The sequence below is a fragment of the Salvelinus fontinalis genome, chromosome 18, assembly GCF_029448725.1.
Source record: "Salvelinus fontinalis isolate EN_2023a chromosome 18, ASM2944872v1, whole genome shotgun sequence".
NCBI classification, from domain to species: domain Eukaryota; kingdom Metazoa; phylum Chordata; class Actinopteri; order Salmoniformes; family Salmonidae; genus Salvelinus; species Salvelinus fontinalis.
The window spans coordinates 15,308,396-15,331,520 of NC_074682.1; the positions used below are offsets into that span (position 1 = coordinate 15,308,396).

At 40.6% G+C, this 23,125-nt stretch overlaps 3 protein-coding genes across 4 annotated transcripts in view; all 3 read right to left on the reverse strand.

The window, feature by feature from the left end:
• LOC129815033 (metabotropic glutamate receptor 6-like) overlaps positions 1–2,579 on the reverse strand; it is a 35,705-nt gene extending 33,126 nt beyond the window's left edge. Inside the window, exon 1 of the mRNA XM_055868318.1 lies at positions 2,021–2,579. Coding sequence (XP_055724293.1) covers positions 2,021–2,563 — 543 coding nt within the window. The 5' untranslated portion in view covers positions 2,564–2,579. The remainder of the gene's footprint in view (positions 1–2,020) is intronic.
• Positions 2,580–4,628: 2,049 nt separating this feature from the next.
• Positions 4,629–13,689, reverse strand: LOC129815036 (catechol O-methyltransferase B-like). 2 transcript variants are annotated; one of them, XM_055868328.1, is made up of 6 exons: positions 13,598–13,689; positions 11,493–11,664; positions 9,127–9,244; positions 6,888–7,081; positions 6,607–6,738; positions 4,629–5,360 (listed from the first exon to the last, which is right to left on the reverse strand). In XM_055868328.1, exons 2-6 carry the CDS (start codon positions 11,661–11,663, stop codon positions 5,178–5,180), a joined length of 798 nt encoding a protein of 265 aa, XP_055724303.1. In that variant the 5' UTR covers position 11,664; positions 13,598–13,689; the 3' UTR covers positions 4,629–5,177. The 2 variants fall into 2 exon arrangements, with proteins under 2 accessions (XP_055724303.1, XP_055724302.1); XM_055868327.1 differs by lacking the exon at positions 13,598–13,689 and adding an exon at positions 13,130–13,584.
• A 142-nt stretch (positions 13,690–13,831) lies between these two features.
• LOC129815037 (SRSF protein kinase 3-like) lies at positions 13,832–21,214 on the reverse strand. The gene is made up of 13 exons (XM_055868329.1): positions 20,950–21,214; positions 20,732–20,840; positions 20,524–20,611; positions 20,249–20,336; positions 20,022–20,122; positions 19,704–19,878; positions 19,428–19,453; positions 18,295–18,667; positions 17,467–17,564; positions 15,599–15,706; positions 15,453–15,522; positions 15,233–15,325; positions 13,832–15,038 (listed from the first exon to the last, which is right to left on the reverse strand). Exons 1-13 carry the CDS (start codon positions 21,197–21,199, stop codon positions 14,854–14,856), a joined length of 1,764 nt encoding a protein of 587 aa, XP_055724304.1. The 5' UTR covers positions 21,200–21,214; the 3' UTR covers positions 13,832–14,853.
• Positions 21,215–23,125: the final 1,911 nt, after the last annotated feature.

Below are 23,125 nucleotides of genomic sequence, written 5' to 3' on the forward strand. Positions count from 1 at the left end.
AACTAGAGGATAGACAGAGTTTTGTTGATCCTGAGAAAGGAATGTATATGTTTTTATATAACATTCTTAGAACGTTCTCTGAACGTTATTAAAGTTTTCTTGTGTTTTTTTATGGATAGTTTTCTTAACGTTCTCTGAACAATTTGAGAACATGACTTTAAAATAGAAGAATGAAGAAACCTGTAGGAAACATTATGCTGAAGTACTGAAATTCCCACAGAAGAACATTATTTCTTAACATTCTTGGTACAATGAGAACATGACTTTAAATAGAACCATGTGGAAACATTATGCTGAAGTACTGAAATTCTGAAGTACTGTTGTTTCTTAATATTTCTTAATGTTCTTAATGTTGTTTCTAAATGTTCTCTAAACTACAGGACCAGTCAAAAGTTTGGACACCCCTACTCATTCAAGTATTTTTCTTTATTTTTTACTATTTTCTACATTGTTGAATAATAGTGAAGACATAAAAACTATGAAATAACACATATGGAATCATGTAGTATCCAAAAAAGTTATAAACAATTCCAAATATATTTTATATTTGAGATTCTTCAAAGTAGCCACCCTTTGCCATGATGACAGCATTGAGGTGCAGTAAATTGCTGATTTCTGAGGCTGGTAAATCTAATGAACTTATCCTCTGCAGCAGAGGTAACTCTTGGTCTTCCTTTCCTGTGGCGGGCCTCACGATAGGCAGTTTTATCATTGTGCCTGATGGTTTTTGCTGCACTTGAAGAAACTTTCAAAAGTTGTTGACATTTTCCAGATTGACTGACATTCATGCCTTAAAGCAGGAATGGGCAATTCCAGTCCTCGAGGGCCTGAATGGTGTCACAGTTTTGCCCCAGACCCAGCTAAAACACCTGACTCCAATAATCACCTAATCATGATCTTCAGTTTAGAATGCAATTTGATTAATCAGCTGTGTTTGCTAGGGATGGAGAAAAAGTGTGACACCAATCAGGCCCTCGAGGACTAGAGTTGCCCACCCCTGCATTAAAGTAATGATGGACTGTCGTTTCTCTTTGCTTATTTGAGCTGTTCTTGCCATAATACGGACTTGGTCTTTTACCAAATATGTCTATCTTCTGTATACTACCCCTACCTTGTCACAGCACAAATAATTGGTTCAAACGCATGAAGGAAAGAAATTCCACAAATAAACTTTTGACAAGACACACCTGTTAATTCAAATTCATTACAGGTGACTACCTCATGAAGCTGGTTGAGAGAATGCTAAGAGTGTTTAAAGCTGTCTTCAAGACGAAGGGTGGCTACTTTGAAGAAACTAAAATCTAAAATATATTTTCATCTGTTTAACACTTTTTTGGTTACTACATGATTCCTTATGTGTTATTTCATAGTTTTGGTGTCTTCACTATTATTCTACAATGTAGAAAATTGTAAAAAGAAAGAAAACCCTTGAATGAGTAGGCGTGTGCAAACTTGCATGGGTAAAATCACTGTGGAAGCTAAGCCCCCCCCCCCAAAAAACCCCCCCAACATATTACAACTTACATGTTGTGATAACTGCGTTGTTTGCATTAAAGGGATGACACACACACTGTCATTTCACTCTGAAAACTCTCAAAGGGAAACGCTGTCGTAATACCTTTCATGACAGGTCTCTGGAAGAATCACAATATTATAGTAACAATGGTGAACTTTGAACTTTTAAGGCACAGCTGTTAATTGAAATGCATTCCCGATAACTACCTCATGAAGCTGGTTGAGGGTGTGCAAAGCTGTCATCAAGACAAAGGGTGGCTACTTTGAAACATCTGAAATATATTTTGATGATCTGTTTAACACTTTTTGTGTTACTACTATTTTACAGTGTAAAACATTTTTTTAAATTAAGAAAAACCCTTGAATGAGGAGGTGTGTCCAAACTTTTGACTGGTACTGTATATTAACTCTGATGAAGAAAATGTAAGTGTGTGAAGATGAGAATTCAGCATGGGATTATAGTATAGGGGGGGCTAAAAATGCACAGCACAGGAAGGAGTCTCACCGCAAAGAGTCTCAGCACGTTGGCCACCATGATGGACACAGAGCTGCCTGATGCCCCGATTACTCCCACCACCCTCTCTGGTTTGCGAATAATGGGTGGCTCATTGTTGGAGCAGCGCACGTCTGAGTTATCCTTCTGGATGAGGGCCTGGACGAAGGTGAGTGACTGCTCCAGAGCGTAGGTGTCTCTGGAGCAGGTGTCCAGGACCATGGCCCCCAGGGTGATGTTAGGCAGGAGGTCAGGGTCACTGTTGATCTGATCCAGCGCATACAGCATGGCCTCCATTCGGTGGATCCCCTTCTCCCTCTTGATCTCCCCACAGGGCACACCGGCAGGCCCACGGGAGTGCACTGGGAACAGGCCACCCAGGGTGATGTCCCCCTTGATCTTGATGGAGTGTGGTTGTGTGCCCTGCTGAGCCCATGACTCTGGACTTAGACCCAGAAACAGCATCCACAGTAACCTGAGCAATGTTGTTACATGGCATCCAAACAGTGGACCAAACCGACAACAGAACTGTGATGTGTGGCACTGTGATATCATGATTCTGGCCACCAAAGGTTCCTGTATCCAGTGTTAAAGTACCAGGCTTCTCCCTCTACATTTGATACCTGTGAACAGTAATGAGGACATGTTGGTCTTTGGTTTAAGTTCAGTTATAGCTTTTGTTACATCAATTTTAGACTAACACTGAGTGAATAAAATAACTGTTAATCATACAAATTGATCTGCAAGCGCTCTTACTATGACATCAGAAATTACTATACAGTATGTCTTGGCATCAATGGCATATTACCAAACATTATCATTCAAGCGGACAATATAGGACATGCCACTTCAGTTCTTCACCACAATCTCCAAATGGGTATAAAAATATGTGTCTGTGTCCGAGAAGATCTACTGCTTCTAGACTTAAACATAGTCACACTCAAACCCCACAGCAAAGAGTATTCTAAGTAAAGGGTATCTTCGTGGAAAAGGTTGGACAAGTAAAACACAGCCAAGAGAGCAGCAAAGAGCATGGTGATAACATCTCATAAATATTGCACAAAGGCTAACATGGACAGATATGTGTTTTATGAATGTTTTTCATGTTCTATAATAGTATTCAGGTTTAATGAAACATAAGGGAAACATAGGGGTGAGAAATATAATTAAGGGGCATGTTCAAGATACAAATTTGTGTTACACAAAGAACAAGTTTTATCCTGATTAATTTCATCCTGATATGAAGCTAATAATATAAATATATACTGAAATATTTAGAGCTCAGTTTGACTGTCTATCCAGTTTCACTGTGTCATCCAATTCAGTTATAACACTATTGGAAATTGGTATATGATGTAAAAGATTTGGTTTAAGCCAAATCCGACTAAAGATATTGAAATTACAAATATGATGTTCCACCGAGTAAGTTTAATTAAAGTTGTATCTGTTCATGTTTTTTTGCAAAACAGAGTTTTATCTTGTTGTATGATTATCATCCAACCATACATCATATTCTATCATTTGATGCAACATATCAATATTGTGCAAACAATTAAAAAACTGCGTTGGATACTGGCCTGAAGTTTGCACAAATGATGCAATGCATTGAAATAGAGATATGCCTCACAGAGATTAAATGTTAAATACACAGTATGGGTAGCAAGCTTAACATGTATATGACACATATAATAAAAGAGTCAAATGTGACCTAGGTACTTAAAATCTGAAAAGAGGTTTATGGGTGTAATAAATATAAGAATTGACTGCTTACCTGAACATTCCATTTGGACCAGTCTTGATTTCATCCATCACTCCAACACTCCCAAACAGGTCTGTTCCCATATTCAATATGTGATGATGTTCAGTGCAAGATTCATTGTTTTAGCAAAAAGTAAATCCATTAAAATCTCAGATATTATATGTATTTTCTAAAAATAACTGGAATGGACTCAAATCCTTCAATAACATAACATTTGTTTTAGTTAGCAAAAAAGCATAGAACATTTTGGCTTTTGAGGCTTTAGTGTATAGCATCGTCTGAATCACGGAAAAGTAGAAAAAGCACAATATTCTACAAATCACTGCCAAATCCCTTTAAAGTTCTCTCCCACTTGCACTCTGTTTATGTCACTGCCCCTCTCTCTGTGTAGAACCCTCTTCTCTCTCAGTGCACTAATGGGCACAGATTGAGATTATCATGCGGCTGGCTGTGAAGAAAGCCCTAGGTGGACTAGCCTTTATATTTGTATGCAGCTGTACTATATGTAGTACCCTCCCCCTTTTATGATGGAACTCCGTCACTTTGCCGGGGAGATTAGAAAGACAGTGATATGAGAATACATTCTCATACACACCTGTAGAATATCATGTTCTAACAACTGAAACATGTTCAACTAAAACAATAGTGATTCACAATCACATGCAAATTATAAAGATGCATCTGTTTCTCTGTGCATCTGTCTATACTGTGTCTGCAGTATAGACAAAATCATATTCTATAGCATCTCCAGGATCAGTCACATTAATCAGTACTGTTAATACCCGGCTTAAGGTGATATTTTTGTGATCTGTTTGATACCCATTGGATTTGATCAAATCAAAGATTTTGGTGCAACAGACCTTTCTCACAGAATCTTTAATAACTAAATGTAGACCTGATACAGATTCATAATAAAACATAAATCATTATTTACAGTTGCTAGATATGGTGTAAGATTTTAGTCCGTTTTCTGTCTGCCTATACCGGAAAGAAGACTATTCATGCTATGAAGATATGATGGGGCCACTTTGCAAGCTGCTTTTCAGTTGTTTGATTGGAATCTCTAAAAAGGCACACTACTGCCACCTAGTGTATTAGATCCATGTTTGACATCACACTACCGTAATCCGGCGGCGGTAAAACTGACAGCACTAAATGTAACTGTTAAGACCTGACATTTTAACAATTTGCATAGCTAGATAGCATTGTGACAAAGTCAAAACACACAGAAATACTTTTCAAAGACATATTGGTTTACTCTAGATAAATTATACAGGGAAAGAAATGCTTAGCACAGTAAGTTACAGTATGTCATAACTCAGATATAAGGCAGCGCTTAGAATAGAAACAAACAAAAAATACATTACAAAGAGAGTTACAGTGTTTTAAAACAAGAGGTTCAATGTTTGACTAGTACCCTAAGAACACAGACTTCTCCAAGCCGTCCTCTGCTTTGGTGTACTCCAGGTGGGATCTGTAGTACTGGCTGTTGTAGTGAGGGCTGTTGCGGACGTACTCCAGATAGTCAGGGGTTCCTGGACAGATTACATTGTCTGCCAGCAGCACTGTGCCTTTCTGTATGAGACCACACTCCTAGAGAGAGAGGGAGATGGGAAGAGATAGTGTTGGAAGAATGGGAGAAAGAGAGGGAGATGGGAAGAGATAGTGTTGGAAGAATGGGAGAGAGAGAGGGAGATGGGAAGAGATAGTGTTGGAAGAATGGGAGAAAGAGAGGGAGATGGGAAGAGATAGTGTTGGAAGAATGGGAGAGAGAGAGGGAGATGGGAAGAGATAGTGTTGGAAGAATGGGAGAGAGAGAGGGAGATGGGAAGAGATAGTGTTGGAAGAATGGGAGAGAGAGAGGGAGATGGGAAGAGATAGTGTTGGAAGAATGGGAGAAAGAGAGGGAGATGGGAAGAGATAGTGTTGGAAGAATGGGAGAGAGAGAGGGAGATGGGAAGAGATAGTGTTGGAAGAATGGGAGAGAGAGAGGGAGATGGGAAGAGATAGTGTTGGAAGAATGGGAGAAAGAGAGGGAGATGGGAAGAGATAGTGTTGGAAGAATGGGAGAAAGAGAGGGAGATGGGAAGAGATAGTGTTGGAAGAATGGGAGAAAGAGAGGGAGATGGGAAGAGATAGTGTTGGAAGAATGGGAGAAAGAGAGGGAGATGGGAAGAGATAGTGTTGGAAGAATGGGAGAAAGAGAGGGAGATGGGAAGAGATAGTGTTGGAAGAATGGGAGAAAGAGAGGGAGATGGGAAGAGATAGTGTTGGAAGAATGGGAGAAAGAGAGGGAGATGGGAAGAGATAGTGTTGGAAGAATGGGAGAAAGAGAGGGAGATGGGAAGAGATAGTGTTGGAAGAATGGGAGAAAGAGAGGGAGATGGGAAGAGATAGTGTTGGAAGAATGGGAGAAAGAGAGGGAGATGGGAAGAGATAGTGTTGGAAGAATGGGAGAAAGAGAGGGAGATGGGAAGAGATAGTGTTGGAAGAATGGGAGAAAGAGAGGGAGATGGGAAGAGATAGTGTTGGAAGAATGGGAGAAAGAGAGGGAGATGGGAAGAGATAGTGTTGGAAGAATGGGAGAAAGAGAGGGAGATGGGAAGAGATAGTGTTGGAAGAATGGGAGAAAGAGAGGGAGATGGGAAGAGATAGTGTTGGAAGAATGGGAGAAAGAGAGGGAGATGGGAAGAGATAGTGTTGGAAGAATGGGAGAAAGAGGGAGAAAAGAGAGAATGACGTGTGTTTTGTGTTTTGATTATTCATATCGGTGTAAGAATGTAGGACTATCAATGCTTCACTATAATCACAGGATGATCAGACTAGTTCTCTTACTTACCTCCAGCAGTTTTGTGTCAGGAAGGTAGCGCTCTTTCCAGTGGTCCAGGAAAACTAAGTCAAACGCCTGGACCCCGAAATGCTCCTTCATCCAAGGGATCCAGTCTCCTGAGGCTCCCTCCACTAGCTGCACCTGGACAACAGTAATGAGATCTCATCTAAGCTCCTGAGTTACAACTGACCCGTATCTTTTAACATCTACTACCCACCCATATTTACATGAATGTACATCACGTTCATTATCAGATGTAATTATATTAATCTATCCTAATCTCCTTTTACCTTATCTTCCAGTCCTGACCATTTGATGACTTGACGAGCAATGGCAGCATAATCTGGGTTGAACTCCAAGGTAATGACACAGGCTCCAGGGGGTAATAGGCGGGCTATGCGTACTGTTGAGTAGCCACAGTAAGTGCCTAACTCCAAGACAGTGACTGGACTCACTTCATTGACCACCGAGTCCAGAATGGAGCCTGTAATGAACACACAATAAATAGACACACACACAAAGATGTGGACACAGTCAAGACCAGGCAGACATGTGGCCTGGGGTGGTCTAGAGGTCTAAGAACACATCCTGTATATACGGCTGCAACATGGGTTAATTCAATCCGACTGCTCTTTCAGCACTCTCCCCTACCTTTCACCTCTATCTATACAATAAACATACAAAATATTGACTATATACTGTGTTTGTGTGTATATATATATACAGTGGGGAGAACAAGTATTTGATACACTGCCGATTTTGCAGGTTTTCCTACTTACAAAGTATGTAGAGGTCTGTAATTTTTATCATAGGTACACTTCAACTGTGAGAGACGGAATCTAAAACAAAAATCCAGAAAATCACATTGTATGATTTTTAAGTAATTAATTTGCATTTTATTGCATGACATAAGTATTTGATACATCAGAAAAGCAGAACTTAATATTTGGTACAGAAACCTTTGTTTGCAATTAAAGAGATCATACGTTTCCTGTAGTTCTTGACCAGGTTTGCACACACTTCAGCAGGGATTTTGGCCCACTCCTCCATACAGACCTTCTCCAGATCCTTCAGGTTTCGGGGCTGTCGCTGGGCAATACGGACTTTCAGCTCCCTCCAAAGATGTTCTATTGGGTTCAGGTCTGGAGACTGGCTAGGCCATTCCAGGACCTTGAGATGCTTCTTACGGAGCCACTCCTTAGTTGCCCTGGCTGTGTGTTTCGGGTCGTTGTCATGCTGGAAGACTCAGCCACGACCCATCTTCAATGCTCTTACTGAGGGAAGGAGGTTGTTGGCCAAGATCTTGCGATACATGGCCCCATCCATCCTCCCCTCAATACGGTGCAGTCATCCTGTCCCCTTTGCAGAAAAGCATCCCCAAAGAATGATGTTTCCCCCTCCATGCTTCACGGTTGGGATGGTGTTCTTGGGGTTGTACTCATCCTTCTTCTTCCTCCAAACATGGCGAGTGGAGTTTAGACCAAAAAGCTCTATTTTTCTCTCATCAGACCACATGACCTTCTCCCATTCCTCCTCTGGATCATCCAGATGGTCATTGGCAAACTTCAGACAGGCCTGGACATGCGCTGGCTTGAGCAGGGGGACCTTGCCTGCGCTGCAGGATTTTAATCCATGACGGCGTAGTGTGTTACTAATGGTTCTTTGAGACTGTGGTCCCAGCTCTCTTCAGGTCATTGACCAGGTCCTGCCGTGTAGTTCTGGGCTGATCCCTCACCTTCCTCATGATCATTGATGCCCCACGAGGTGAGATCTTGCATGGAGCCCCAGACTGAGGGTGATTGACCGTCATCTTGAACTTCTTCCATTTTCTAATAATTGCGCCAACAGTTGTTGCCTTCTCACCAAGCTGCTTGCCTATTGTCCTGTAGCCCATCCCAGCCTTGTGCAGGTCTACAATTTTATCCCTGATGTCCTTACACAGCTCTCTGGTCTTGGCCATTGTGGAGAGGTTGGAGTCTGTTTGATTGAGTGTGTGGACAGGTGTCTTTTATACAGGTAACGAGTTCAAACAGGTGCAGTTAATACAGGTAATGAGTGGAGAACAGGAGGGCTTCTTAAAGAAAAACTAACAGGTCTGTGAGAGCCGGAATTCTTCCTGGTTGGTAGGTGATCAAATGCTTATGTCATGCAATAAAATGCACATTAATTACTTAAAAATCATACAATGTGATTTTCTGGATTTTTGTTTTCAGATTCCGTCTCTCACAGTTGAAGTGTACCTATGATAAAACCTCTACAAGCTTTGTAAGTAGGAAAACCTGCAAAATCGTCAGTGTATCAAATACTTGTTCTCCCCACTGTATATTTATTATTTAGGTTTTAAATACCAGGCAGACTGATGATAGGATAAAGATCAATTAAAGACTTTTATTCTCATTTAGCTGGTTATCTGAGGCCACCCGATTATAAAATGTATGCACACATGACTAAGTCACTTTGGATAAAAGTGTCTGCTAAATGGCATTTATTATTATTATTAATAACCCATTCAAAGCACATGTAGAGTACCTTTCTCATCCCCCACATTCATGGCCCATTCTCTATGTCTGCAGAAGTGGTCGATGGCTGTGATCACACTCTGGGGGTCTCCTACAGTGGCTTTCCTCTGCACTGCCTTCAGAATACGCTAGATATTTCAGAGGGAAAAATTACGGATGGTATTGTACCTATGATGATGCCTACATTACATTTAGTATTTACTATTTTATTAGGATCCAAATTAGCTGCTGCCAAGGCAGCTGCTTCTCTTCCTGGCGTCCAAACAAGAATAAAACGACACATCACAACAAAACAATAGTCTACTCTACATCATAAATAAAACAACACATCACACAATACATTGTGCACTATACACATTTACACTGGTCCACCATAACAAATGTACAATATAACATGTACAACATTACAACAATACAATATCACAAATACAATGTGTGGGTGTGTGTGCGTGCATGCGTGGCAATGGGTGTGTGCACGTGTCTCTTCACAGTCCGCTATGTTTTATAATTTTTTTAAATCTGAATTTACTGCCAGCTTCAGTAACCTGATGTGGAAGAGAGTGACATGTAATTATGGCTCTATAGTACAGTACGTTTCCCAGCCTCTGTTCTGGACTTAGGGACTGTGAAGAGACCCCAGGTGGCATGTCTTATGGGGCATGTATGGGTGTCTGAGCTGTTTATTAGATGTTTGAACAGACAGTTGGGTGCTTTCAACATGTCAATACTTCTGACAAAGACAAGTAGTGATGCAGTTAATCTCTCGTCTACTTTGAGCCAGGAGAGATTGACATGCATGTTCTTGATATCAGCCCTCTGTGTACATTTAAGGGCCAGCTGTGCTGCTCTGTTCTGGGCCAACTGTAATTTGCCCATGTCCTTCTTTGCGGCACTTGACTATATATATATATATATATATATATATATATATATATATATATATATATATATATATATATATATATATATATATATATATATATATATATATATATATACATACAGTACCAGTCAAAAGTTTGGACACACCTGCTCATTCAAGGGTTTTTCTTTATTTTTACTATTTTCTACATTGTAGAATAATAGTGAAGACATCGAAACTATGAAATAACACATGGAATCATGTGTTAGTAACCAAAAAAGTATTAAACAAATTAAAATATATTTTAGATTTTAGTTTCTTCAAAGTAGCCACCCTTTGCCTTGAAGACAGCTTTGCACACTCTTGGCATGCTGGTTAAGTGTTCCTTGAATTCTAAATAAATCACGACAGTGTCACCAGCAAAGCACCCCCACACCATCACACTTCCTCCTCCATGCTTCACGGTGGGAACCACACATGCGGAGATCATCTGTTCACCTACCCTGCGTCTCAACAAGACACAGTGATTGGAACCAAATATCTCAAATTTGGACTCGTCAGACCAAAGGACAGATTTCCACTGGTCTTATGTCCATTGCTCGTGTTTCTTAGCCCAAGCAAGTCTATTCTTCTTATTGGTGTCCTATAGTAGTTCTTTCTTTGCAGCAATTAAACCATGAAGGCCTGATTCACGCAGTCTCCTCTGAACAGTTGATGTTGAGATGTGTCTGTTACTTGAACTCTGTAAAGCATTTATTTGGACAGCAATCTGAGGTGCAGTTAACTCTAATCAACTTATCCTCTGCAGCAGAGGTAACTCTGGGTCTTCCTTTCCTGTGGCGGTCTTCATGGGAGCCAGTTTCCTCATAGCACTTGATGGTTTTTGCGACTACACTTGAAGAAATGTTCAAAGTTCTTGAAATTTTCTGGATTGACTGACCTTCATGTCTTAAAGTAATGATGGACTGTCGTTTCTCTTTGCTTATTTGAGCTGTTCTTGCCATAATACGGACTTGGTCTTTTACTAAATATGTCTATCTTCTGTATACTACCCCTACCCTGTCACAGCACAACTGATTGGTTCAAATGCATGTAGGAAAGAAATTCCACAAATAAACTTTTATCAAGGCACACCTGTTAATTCAAATTCATTACAGGTGACTACCTCATGAAGCTGGTTGAGAGAATGCTAAGAGTGTGCAAACTTTTGACTGGTACTGTAGGTCTATAACCTCTCATATAGATTTAATATTAACTCATGCAAAAATCAGTAGCAGTGCATGGGTAAACCACCCCCCCCCCAAAAAAAACCAACATATTACAACTTATATGTTGTGATAACTGCGTTGTTTGCATTAAAGGGATGACACACACACTGTCATTTCACTCGGAAAACTCTCAAAGGGAAACACTGTCGTAATACCTTTCATGGCAGGTCTCTGGAAGAATCACAATACTAGAGTAACAATGGTGAACACCAAAGACTAAACTATACATCTGTTTAGAGAGCTCACTTGAGGACGTGAAGTCCGGGTCAAGGTGTCCAGTGCACGCTCCACGATGACATCATGCCACAGTAGTGCCAGTCCTCCATGATACTGCACAGCCGTGGGGATCACCCAGCGGTAAAGAACAAAGAGGACAGCCGCTCCCATGATCAAACCAGAAAGAAGGCTCAGCAACATCCTAGGACACACAAAGATGGCTGTCATGAAAATGAATTCACTGTAATATAAACTATTTCTAATTTAGTTGTGAAGACGGATAAACAAATAAATAACCATAGACACACTGTGCCCGTTTTAAAAGATTTTGCAATACAGTATGTCCTCTTATAAACAACAAGAAATCTGTGTGATCATAATGAAATGAATACTTATGGAAATCAATGCCCACGTCCATCTGATCTTGTATCTCTCCTTTCATTCCTCCTTTTGTACTAGGCTAATGAAATGGGTATTTACTATGCAGCAGGTGACACTCAAACATATCCTCCTCTCATTATCATTCAACCACTGTTGTCATATCCACTCATTACTCTCCATCACTCTCATCATCTCTCATCAAGGGGAAATGTATTTCATGATTGGCACTTTATACTAATAGTATCAACAAATACATTCATGTGTCCATGTGTTTCAAAATAATACTAACTAAATCACACTGGACTATGACAAAGTAACAACAAATACAACAAGTGTCTATTCATGAAGGAAAGACAGTCAACAACCTAGCGCTCATATTGAAAATCAAAAACACCTCTGAAACATGGTGGTTGAGTTGAGAAAAGTGCAAAAAGGGGATAAGAACTAAGCCGAAATCCACTACAAAACAAATTATTTGCATGCATGGAGGCGGGGGGCGGGGGGGTGGACTCTTGAACCTTTCATAGAGAATGCAACTCATGTCTATAAGCCCAGGAGAGGCTGAGCGGAGGTAATGCCTCGAGATGGGCTTTGTGTTGCATAGCAACGGGCAGAACAGGTCAAGCTGTGAGACAAAACCCATGGCACTTGGGCTGAGACCATCTTTACTTAGGCTTTCTTACACGTGTACTGTAGCTACATACATAAAAGCTTCTGGAAATGTAGTCAGGCGCTTTGAGAGAGTGCCTTAATTTGATGGCAAATATACAGTAAATTGTTTGATGAAGCGGATTAACTGTAGCATATTCCAGTGGGCATTACACCCTCAAGGTGCTTGAGATGTATAAAGACAAAATAAAATGTATAAAGACAAAATATTAGCATCCGCTTATACTAAACGATTATAAACTGCAGTGTACAGAGAGAGAGAGCTCAATAAAACAACTCTGAAGATCGTTCCAAGACATCATGAGGAGAAGAGGGGCATGCGAATCAGATGATAGAAAAAGCATGCCACACATATTTAACCCAATCCCCACTGATGTCATTATGGAATCTAAACAGTTCCATTGAAATCTACACAATTCAGTCAGTCAAACTTCAGAATGCTCTGCAGTCTTAAGCTTTTTAAAGGGAGAAGACAATTTACTGCATTGTTATTATGAAACCACAGTTGAAACCAACAATGTAAGCATGCAAAAAGTAGCAGCTATTTACTATACTATTTCAGCATGCAAAGATAGATTAAAGACATGTCAATGGCAAAATAACATGGCTATACTTACATCTGAAGCTTGTCAGTCTCCAATCAGGATGGATATATTCTTCCTTTTCTTCACTTACACTTCTCCTTCTTGATGCCACCTCTCTCGCCATAAAACTGTTTCACACCTTCCAGCACAGTTCGTCTCACACACCAGCGCACATTTTCACGAGACTAACCCCTCCCTACTTGCCAACCCTCCCCCTCTCTTTCCGCTGCTGAATTATAGCTAACCCTTAGTGTGAACAGAGAGGGAATCCAACTGGGCACGGACGTCAATTTACCATCTGGTCCACGTTGGTTCGACATCATTTCATTGACATGTGGAAACAACGTTGAATCAACCAGTGTGTGCCCAGTGGGATGTGGAGGTCTCACTAGAGAAAGCCCACTTTCAGTCATCAACACACTCACAGCCTACCCACACATAAGTTAGATCATAAGGGACAACACAGAAGGAAGCAATGAAAGGAGGGGAGGTATGGCTTACCTTGCATGGACTGGGTGACCGGGCTGTAGTTTTGAACCCTACTCATCAGTATCCTAATCCCCTTTGAAGCCACTCCTTCTCTGTCATTCCACGAGGTCTCATAACAGGAGTCAGGTGAATCAGAGTATTATGAATTCATGCATGAATTGGCTAAATTAACACAACGTCTAATTCTAACCCGATTTCTATTCATTATTTTAAGAAACGCGGTAGATAATGAAAGCCTTGTATAAACAAATAACATTTATTCAAAGAAAGATAAAAACAAAAGTAATTTTCCCAGTGTCCTTTTGAAAAGGCAGTATTCCAGTAAGTCTTGCCTTCTTTATGATTTTGGTCATTGATGTGCTCAAATTTGAATAATCTGAACACAGGCCATCACATCAGAAATAATGTGGAATATCAAATGAATATCTAAAGAGAGCTGTAAAATTAAACAGTGACAGTTTTACATAAACTCGATTTGTTTCGTCATCATGTCATTTCTCCATATCAAAAGTTATTTTCTACACATCAATAATTGATTTCTCTCCCAGAGCAAACAGAAAAATAGCACATGCAGAAATGCAGAAAAGCCGAAAAAAATAACAATTGCTAAAAAAAATAACACCCCCCCCCCCCCACACACACTTAAATGGCAATTCTGCCACTTTTCAACCTCATAATTATCACCAGCACCAAACTAGTGTCTACATACGGTATGTGAAAACAGCACGTTTCTATGATCTGTGGTTAAACAGATAAGGTCCTAAAAAAGACTTCTCTGTGACATCACAGGGTAGGATTAAAAGTAAGAGAAACTGATTTTCTAAACCTGCAACAAGTTTCTAGTCAGAGGGAGGGTATTTTCTTGCTCCCCACGTAGCCGGGTATCTCACAGTGTTAGAAAATCACATTTAAAAAAAAAATGTTTTAACTTTTGATGATGTCATCGGGTTTAACTTTTTAAATTTATATTTTGTTCTACAAAAAGTAGAAATACACATATTTCACATATGTAGACACTGGTATTGTGCTTGAGATAATGACATGAGGTTTAAAATTGGTGGATTTTCCGTTGAAATCATCATCATATTAAGGGACTTCACCTGTGTAACCTCTGTGGCCTCGGTGAGACGGCTGTCTATGATGTAATCCAGGGTGGTTCAGACACTGGGCAGTGGTGGCGACTCTGTGTCCATGAGGATACCAGAGGGGTTCAGACACTAGGTAACATGGTAGATAGAGCCACCACTAGATAACACTAGGTATGATGTCTATGAGGAGATCCAGGGATGTTTTAGACACTGGGCAGCGGTGGCTCTCTTCTCTGGGAGGGGCTCCAGCATGGTGAGGAGGAAGGCACTGAACTGGACTGCCTGCTCCCGTGGCCACTCGTATTTATCCAGCAGGATCTCACACAAACTCCACGGCTTCAGCCTTGAGATGCGCCGCAGATGCCCTGTTAGCAAACAAGGGAAAGAGTCTTACATAATTACACTAAGTATTGACTGAACAGGATATGTAAAAGGAATTTGATAGTCATTGTGTGGGTGAAATTAAAATAAGGGTGCTCTTTCACATAAATATGAATCATATGCTACAAGAAACCATTTGTGTATACAAAATTTCACAAGTCATTGTGAATAGATATACCTTTGTGATTGAAATATCGCCTGGAGTTTCTCCCTGAGAGGGCAAACTGGGATGGAAGGGGTCCCAGCAACTCAATTATGTGAGCAATGTGATCTGAAAGGAGACATTGGACTATGCTAGTGAAATAAATATTATAGCATTTATTTTCTTTCTTTTTTTTATGAGCAAGACCAATCACCAGGAAAAACACAGGACAGAGAGGAGAAAGAACAAGGCTTACCTTCCTCTCGAGAGAAGTTGTCCCCTGAATGGGGTTCAAACAGATATTCCCCAGTGGCCAGCTCAAATGCCTGTATGGAAATGTTAGAGTTCTTAGTAATAGATATTATAGATATAAGGGTGGATGTGGTGCTCCTGGGTTCTCACCATGCAGGCTGTGCTCCAGATGTCTGCAGGAGTGCCATAGTCAGCCCCAATCAGGACCTCCACAGAGCGGTACTGACAGGTCTGGATGTCCTCTGTGAAGTGTTTGTACTGGAGACCAGACATGAAGAATTAGCCCTCCATACTATGAGCAATTACTTGATATTAGCCTGTTGAATGTTATATTAATGTATTTTGTCATCTAAGGTACCATATTTAATACCTATACAGTACCAGTCCAAAGTTTGGACAAACCTTCTCATTCTAGGGTTTTTCTTTATTTTCACTATTTTCTACATTGTAGAATAATAGTGAAGACATCAAAACTATGAAATAACACATATGGAATCATGTAGTAACCAAAAAAGTGTTAAACAAATATATTTTATATTTGAGAATATTCAAAGCAGCCACCCTTTGCCTTGATGACAGCTTTGCACACTCTTGGCATTCTGTCAACCAGCTTCATAAGGTAGTCACCTGGAATGCATTTCAATTAACAGGTGTGCCTTAAAAGTTAAAAGTTCATTTGTGGAATTTCTTTCCTTCTTAATGCGTTTGAGCCAATCAGTGGTGTTGTGACAAGGTCGGGTTGGTATATAGAAGATAGCCCTATTTGGTGAAAGACCAAGTCCATTTTATGGCAAGAACAGCTCAAATAAGCAAAGAGAAATGACGGTCCATCATTACTTTAAGGCATGAAGGTCAGTCAATTTGGAAAATGTCAAGAACTTTGAAAGTTTCTTCAAGTGCAGTCGCAAAAACCATCAAGCGCTATGATGAAACTGGCTCTCATGAAGACCTCCACAAGAAAGGAAGACCCAAAGTTACCTCTGCTGCAGAGGATAAGTTCATTAGATTTAGAGTTACCAGCCTCAGAAATTGCAGCCCAAATAAATGCTTCACAGAGTTCAAGTAACAGACATCTCAACATCAACTGTTCTCAGAGGAGACTGCGTGAATCAGGCCTTCGTGGTCAAATTGCTACAAAGAAACCACTACTAAAGCACACCAATAACAATAAGAGACTTGCTTGGGCTAAGTAAAATGAGCAACGGACATTAGACCAGTGGAAATCTGTCCTTTGGTCTGATGAGTCCAAATTGGAGATTTTTGATTCCAGTCTTTGTGGGACACAGAGTAGGTGAACGGATGATCTCTGCATGTGTGGTTCCCACCGTGAAGTATGGAGGAGGTGTTATGGTGTGGGGTTGCTTTGCTGGTGACACTGTCAGTGATTTATTGTGATGGTGTGGGGGTGCTTTGCTGGTGACACTGTCTGTGATTTATTTTGAATTCAAGGCATACTTAACTAGCATGGCTACCTCAGCATTCTGCAGCAATACGCCATCCCATCGGGTTTGCGCTTCGTGGGACTATCATTTGTTTTTCAACAGGACAATGACCCAACACACCTCCAGGCTGTGTAAGGGCTATTTGACCAATAAGGAGAGTGATGCTGCATCAGAAGACCTGGCCTCCACAATCACCCAACCTCAACCCAATTGAGATGGTTTGGGATGAGTTCAGCATATGTGGGAACTCCTTCAAGACTGTTGGAAAAGTATTCCAGGTGAAGCTGGTTGAGATAATGCCAAGAGTGTGCAGAGCTGTCATCAAGGCAAAGGGTTGCTACTTTGAAGAATCTCAAATATAAAATATATTTTGATTTTGAATTATTTAACACTTTTTTGGTTAATACATGATTACATATGTGTTATTTCATAGTTTTGATGTCTTCACTATTATTCTACAATGTAGAAAATAGTTTTTAAAAGTTAAGAAAAACCCTGGAATGAGTAGGTGTGTCCAAACTTTCGACTGGTACTGTATTCATTCATATACATAATATCTGTCAGATAGTATCTCACCACCCAGCAGGCGTTGCCCAGATCTGCAATCTTGATGCTGATTTCATCAGCATTCTGTGGCTTCAGAAGATTCACCAACATATCTGTTTCACTGAACCCTGAAACAAAATACAAGACAGATGGCGCAGATAGATATTATGGATGATGGATGCGCCGTGAGTGCTCTGGTGTAAAATGGATGCTATGTATAATGTATTACAACATAAATATCATTCATATACACTGAGCATACAAAACATTAGGAACACCTGCTCTTTCCATGACATAGATAGACTGACCAGGTGAATCCATGTGAAAGCTATGATCCCTTATTAATGTCACCTGTGAAATCTACTTCAATCAGTGTAGATGAAGGGGAGGAGAGAGGTTAAAGAAAGATTTATAATCCTTGAGACGATTGAGACATGGATTGTGTTTGTGTGCCATTCAGTTGGTGAATGGGCAAAAACGTGCTCAAGTTTCCCTGTGTGTATCAAGAATGGTCCACCACCCAAAGGACAGCCAGCCAACTTGACACAACTGTGGGAAGCATTGGAGTCAACATGGGCCAGCATCCCTGTGAAATGCTTGAAAACCTTGTAGAGTCCATGCCCCAAAGAATTAAGGCTGTTATGAGGGCAAAAGTCATTGCAACTCAATATTAGGAAGGTGTTCCTAATGTTTTGTACACTTAGTATAATTAAACTTAATCATCCGCATATGCATGAAAAACTATAATGCAAATCATAAAAGTTCAATTGAAACACTGGACAGGTATTCTGACATATACTACACGGAAATATGCTGTGACAATATACTCTATACAGCCGGCTCCAGATCAAGACTGACCATGTGATGATGATGAGGGCTGGTTGTCTCTCTGGGTAGAATGATGCAACAATGTAGATTGTCTAGAGCAGTGAGACATTGTAGTCAATGATGGTGCATCTTCTATCGGTGACGAGATTGACTCCTTGCTGTCAGAGCCCATTGCTTCTTCATGCAGCAGGTTCCGTCTCCAAGTAGTACGCACAGGACCTGAAGGCTTAGGGGGAGAGGTGGAATTGGGAGTACTACAGGGAGTGGTGATATTGGAGAATGACACATGAGGTTTTGCCCTCTTCTGACGGTCAACTAAAGTGTCCTCGCCCTGCTGCGGCTGTTGATGTTTGTTCTCCTTTCTCGACAACCTGGCCCTCGGGATCCTGGAAACCTTCCCGGTCTATGAGCACAGGCACAGGACTTTGTTGGGAAACTTAAAATGAGACGTCTCTCATTTTGCAGCATGCAACAGGGTTAAAAATATTTTAAACCAATCTCTGCAAATAAGGTACATTTCTTTAAATATTAGTACCACAAATCCCTTTTTCATGCAGTGCATGCTAATTTTCAAATGAATTGATCAAGGTGAACAATTTCACTACAAACACAAAGGTATAGTTATACATACTGAATGAATATAAATAGCAATTAGTAAACTATGCATCTTCATTCAGAAATGCTGTTCATGTGCAAGTTAATGATTAATAAACATTTGTTATAACACACACACACACACACACACACACACACACACACACACACACACACACACACACACACACACACACACACACACACAACTGCTGTTTTAATGGTTGAATGAGTATAAAACCTGAAACAATACTGTAACTATTGACAACAGCCAGATTCACAGATCAATGCTTTCCTCCAGAATAACCTTCCTAGGGCCAAGATGCAGTGAATCAGCACACACTCACAATGCCAAGGCCATCTTACCCAAACCCCAAGAGTCTGGAAAGCCACAGTCAACTTCCCCAACAGGTTTGACACAATCTAATACCCAAATTATGATAGGAGGGGTCAGAGAGACATAGGTGACAGATGAGGTCATCAAAAGATTACCAGAAACTATGTTTCCCCCTTTGTAGCAATATGGTTGGTTCATGATTTGAGACAAGACAAAGAGTTGATTGCCATACCTGCTTCTCTCTTAGACTGGTATTTTCTGGCATCAGTAGTAGATGAAGAGATCAGCAAGGCACAAGAGAGCATGAAATCAAATCATAGAGAACAAAAATAATAACATTAGGTAATATTATACTTCGGCGCCTAATATTCAGCATTGTTATTGCATCTCTATCTCTCCGTAACAAATCTTTTCCATTTCCCTAAAAATAAAATAAGTTTAAAAAAAACAGAGGGAATTGTACTTAATGACACATGTATGCCAACTTGGAATAAAGAGCAATCCTAACCTGAACAGCTTGTGGGAGCAGGAGAAACTGGCAGCTCCTGTAGGTTGGTGTCGGCTGCCAGCTCCTGGACGTAAACATCATCCACTCTCAAAAGGATGTTCTCTGGCTTGATGTCTGTGTGGATAATCTTGCATTTAGTGTGCAAGTAATCTGGAGAACCTGTGCCCTGGAGAACCTGTGATATGAGACAACAATGGTGATATAGTGTGGCTACATGACACCAGGGAACACACAAAGGAGATCATCCGTTCACAAAAGCTGCTCTGGATGATAAAACGGTAGAGACAGGATTTGGAGATGACAGGGGAAAGACACCACCTGTCTGAGGATGCTCTTAACGCAGGGCAGGGGTGATGCAGGGCATTTGATGATCCACTTCAGCAGTTGGTGACCCAGCACTTCAAGAACCATGCATACATCTGACACATAGCTGAATTAAGGAGAAACCCTTTCACTCAAATGTGCAAGTTAACATACGACACATACTGTATGAGAAATAGATCCTGGGTAAAATGATAACACGTGGATGACTTTTAAAAGGATACGCTCCCCATTGACTCCAGAGACCTTGAAGTCATCGATAAGTTGCACAACAGTGTCTCGTTTAGGGTCAGATGGGTCACTGTCCCTTACCTAAATGCAATTGATAACAGGACATAACTGGGGAGTAAACATGTGACTTTTCATTATCACCATTGTGCTACAAATAAAAGGCAATATTTCCTAATAAGCTTGGCACTGGTTGATGAACAAGCAAGGTAGACTGATTAAGCCTATGTAGCAGAGAATAAAAGGTTGAACATGGGTATACAATACTAACACATTTCAGAAGCTTGATCTCATCCAAACCAGTCTCTGTGAAGGTTGGAGCACTCTTTACCACCTTCAGAGCCACAAAACGCCTCTTCCTGCTCATACAAATAAAAAATGTGAATCACTTGCTTTAACTGTCATAATCACAATATGAAACCGAAGGTCAATCAATAACAAAAACAATGTTATCAGTATACTGTAACTATTATACTTACTCAATGTCCCAGCCTAGCCACACAGTGGAGAAGTGGCCCCATCCCAACTTCTTCACCACCTGGTAACGGTCAATGAATATTGCTCCAATTTCCACCGGGTAGTAGCCACCTACAATGAACATTGAAACCTCTTTCCGATCAACAATAAACTGTATAAAAACTCCTACCACACATTATTGTATTGTTGTTTGGTGATATTTGGCACACTGGTGAAGTACCTATACAGTATTCAGATGGATTCTCCTGTTCCTCATCATCTGACCCGAAAATCTCAGGTGAAGGGGGATATGATGATAGTTTGATGGTAAGGGGTGGTTTGGGGGTAGGGTCAACTAGTGGTTTAGGGGTCAGGGATTTGAGGGTAAGGGATGATTTGGGGGTAAGCGGTGGGTTGGAGTTAACAGCAGGTAAACTGAGGGAAAGGGCTGATATTGCAGCAGCATATCTAGATGAAGGCACATTTGACATTGTCAAAGGACACAATAGAACAGGGAGCCGACGCCTTCTAGCCTAGACAGCACAGGTCATGCAAGTGTAGGATTGAAGATAATGGAGATGAAGATGGTACACGCAGAAGGCCTACGGCAAAAAGAAAAACAGACAAACTGTTCATTAAACACTTTCACACTATTATACATTGACATCCTAAGCATTCATACATATGAATATGAGGTTAAATCAGGCAACACAACATGGCCAATGTACAGGTAACTGCCAAAATAAAGGAAACACCAACATAAAGTGTCCTAATAGGGTGTTGGGCCACCACAAACCCCTCTTTTAAAGTCATGAGATCTCTTCTAGCCATGGTAGTCAAAACAATGGGCAAATGGACATTTTCATACATTACCCTAAGCCTACAAGCAACTGATGCAGACCTTTGTAACATCTACATTTTAAAAAGTCTAATAAATCCATGTAATATAGCCTACACCTTCGCAATGAATCCATTATTTATTTTAGACAGGTCTAAAGAAACATGATATGAAGAAAATGTAATCTATTTCAGAAGAATGAATAGCATACTCTGAGTTGTCCTTAATTAGTTCCTGATCTGGCTATGCCAAAATGGCTGTGGGCTACACTAGTTAATTTAACAGACTTGCTTAGAATTCTGTGGCATTATTTAATATTATTTTATAATATTAAGAATACAATTGAACAAAGCTGAATAAAATAGACAGGATATTTTCTCCAAACGATTTGAGGGAGTGCACACGCAAATATTCTGTTGAGCGGTTAACAAAGAAATATGTATTCCTATATGCTTATTTTTTTGTTATTAATGTAACTTTAGTTGTTCTACAAACGCTGGGATGTATGTTTGGATTTTTAATACATTTTAAGGCTGAATGATGCGACTCTAATGATGATTTGATAAAAGTTGCTTGAAAGGCATGAGCTCTGCTTTGTTTTTTGCGCAGTCTGTACACTCTTCGTCAGTCTCTACGGTGACTACAAGGTCACAGTAAATCGCTGCATACTACCAGAGGAATATCCACTACCAAACGCTGAAGATCTGTTTGCCACTCTAGCTGGTGGGAAGGTTTTCAGTAAGCTGGACCTGGCATTCGCTTATCAGCAACTGAAGCTGGATCCGGAGTCAGAACATTATCTGACCATCAATACACACAAGGGGCTATTCAGATTCAATCGCTTGGCCTATGGAATCTCGACAGCTCCAGCGATATTCCAACACACAATGGATCAGATCTTGGACGGTATAGACAACGTTGTGTGCTTCATGGACGACATCCTCGTGTCAGCACCAACCATTGGAGAGCACCTTGTAGTGCTGGACAAAGTGATGTCAAGACTGGAGAAATACGGAGTGAGAATGAAACGCAGCAAGTGTGAGTTTCTCCAGGACTCAGTGGAGTATCTCGGATACAAGATTGATGCACAAGGCCTGCACCCAACCAACAGCAAGGTGGAAGCAATCGTAAACGCACCAGCACCCACAAATATCTCAGAGCTGAGGTCATTTTTGGGGCTCCTGAACTATTACGGAAAGTTTGTGGCAAACTTGTCCACATTGTTGCATCCGCTTCACCAACTGCTGCAGGCCGATACAAAGTGGAATTGGTCCCCACAATGCGAAGAAGCATTCAAGACTTGCAAACAACGTCTGCTAAAGAGCAAGTGGCTTGCCCACTACAACACAGAGATGAAGCTGAGACTCGCGTGTGATGCATCTCCATACGGAGTAGGAGCCGTCATCTCACATGTTCTATCGTCAGGTGAAGAACACCCTATTGCATTTGCATCACAGACTCTGTCACCAAGTGAGAAAAATTATGCTCAAATTGAGAAGGAAGCCCTGAGCATAATATTCGGAGTGAAGAAGTTTCACAAATACCTGTACGGAAGGAAGTTCCAACTGCTGACAGATCA

What these genes read in the sequence shown, in the direction of transcription:
- LOC129815036 (XM_055868327.1), bottom strand. An exon ending in GAATGTGGGGGATGAGAAAG is followed by an intron (nt 7,082 to 9,126) that starts GTACTCTACATG and finishes TGTTCATTACAG; the next exon opens with GCTCCATTCTGGACTCGGTG. An exon ending in GGTCAGGACTGGAAGATAAG is followed by an intron (nt 6,739 to 6,887) that starts GTAAAAGGAGAT and finishes ACTGTTGTCCAG; the next exon opens with GTGCAGCTAGTGGAGGGAGC.
- LOC129815037 (XM_055868329.1), bottom strand. Translation starts at nt 21,199, where the DNA reads ATGTCAAATGTGCCTTCATCTAGATATGCTGCTGCAATATCAGCCCTT. An exon ending in TGCTCCCACAAGCTGTTCAG is followed by an intron (nt 19,454 to 19,703) that starts GTTAGGATTGCT and finishes TACTGATGCCAG; the next exon opens with AAAATACCAGTCTAAGAGAG. An exon ending in CCAGTCTAAGAGAGAAGCAG is followed by an intron (nt 18,668 to 19,427) that starts GTATGGCAATCA and finishes CTGTGCTCATAG; the next exon opens with ACCGGGAAGGTTTCCAGGAT.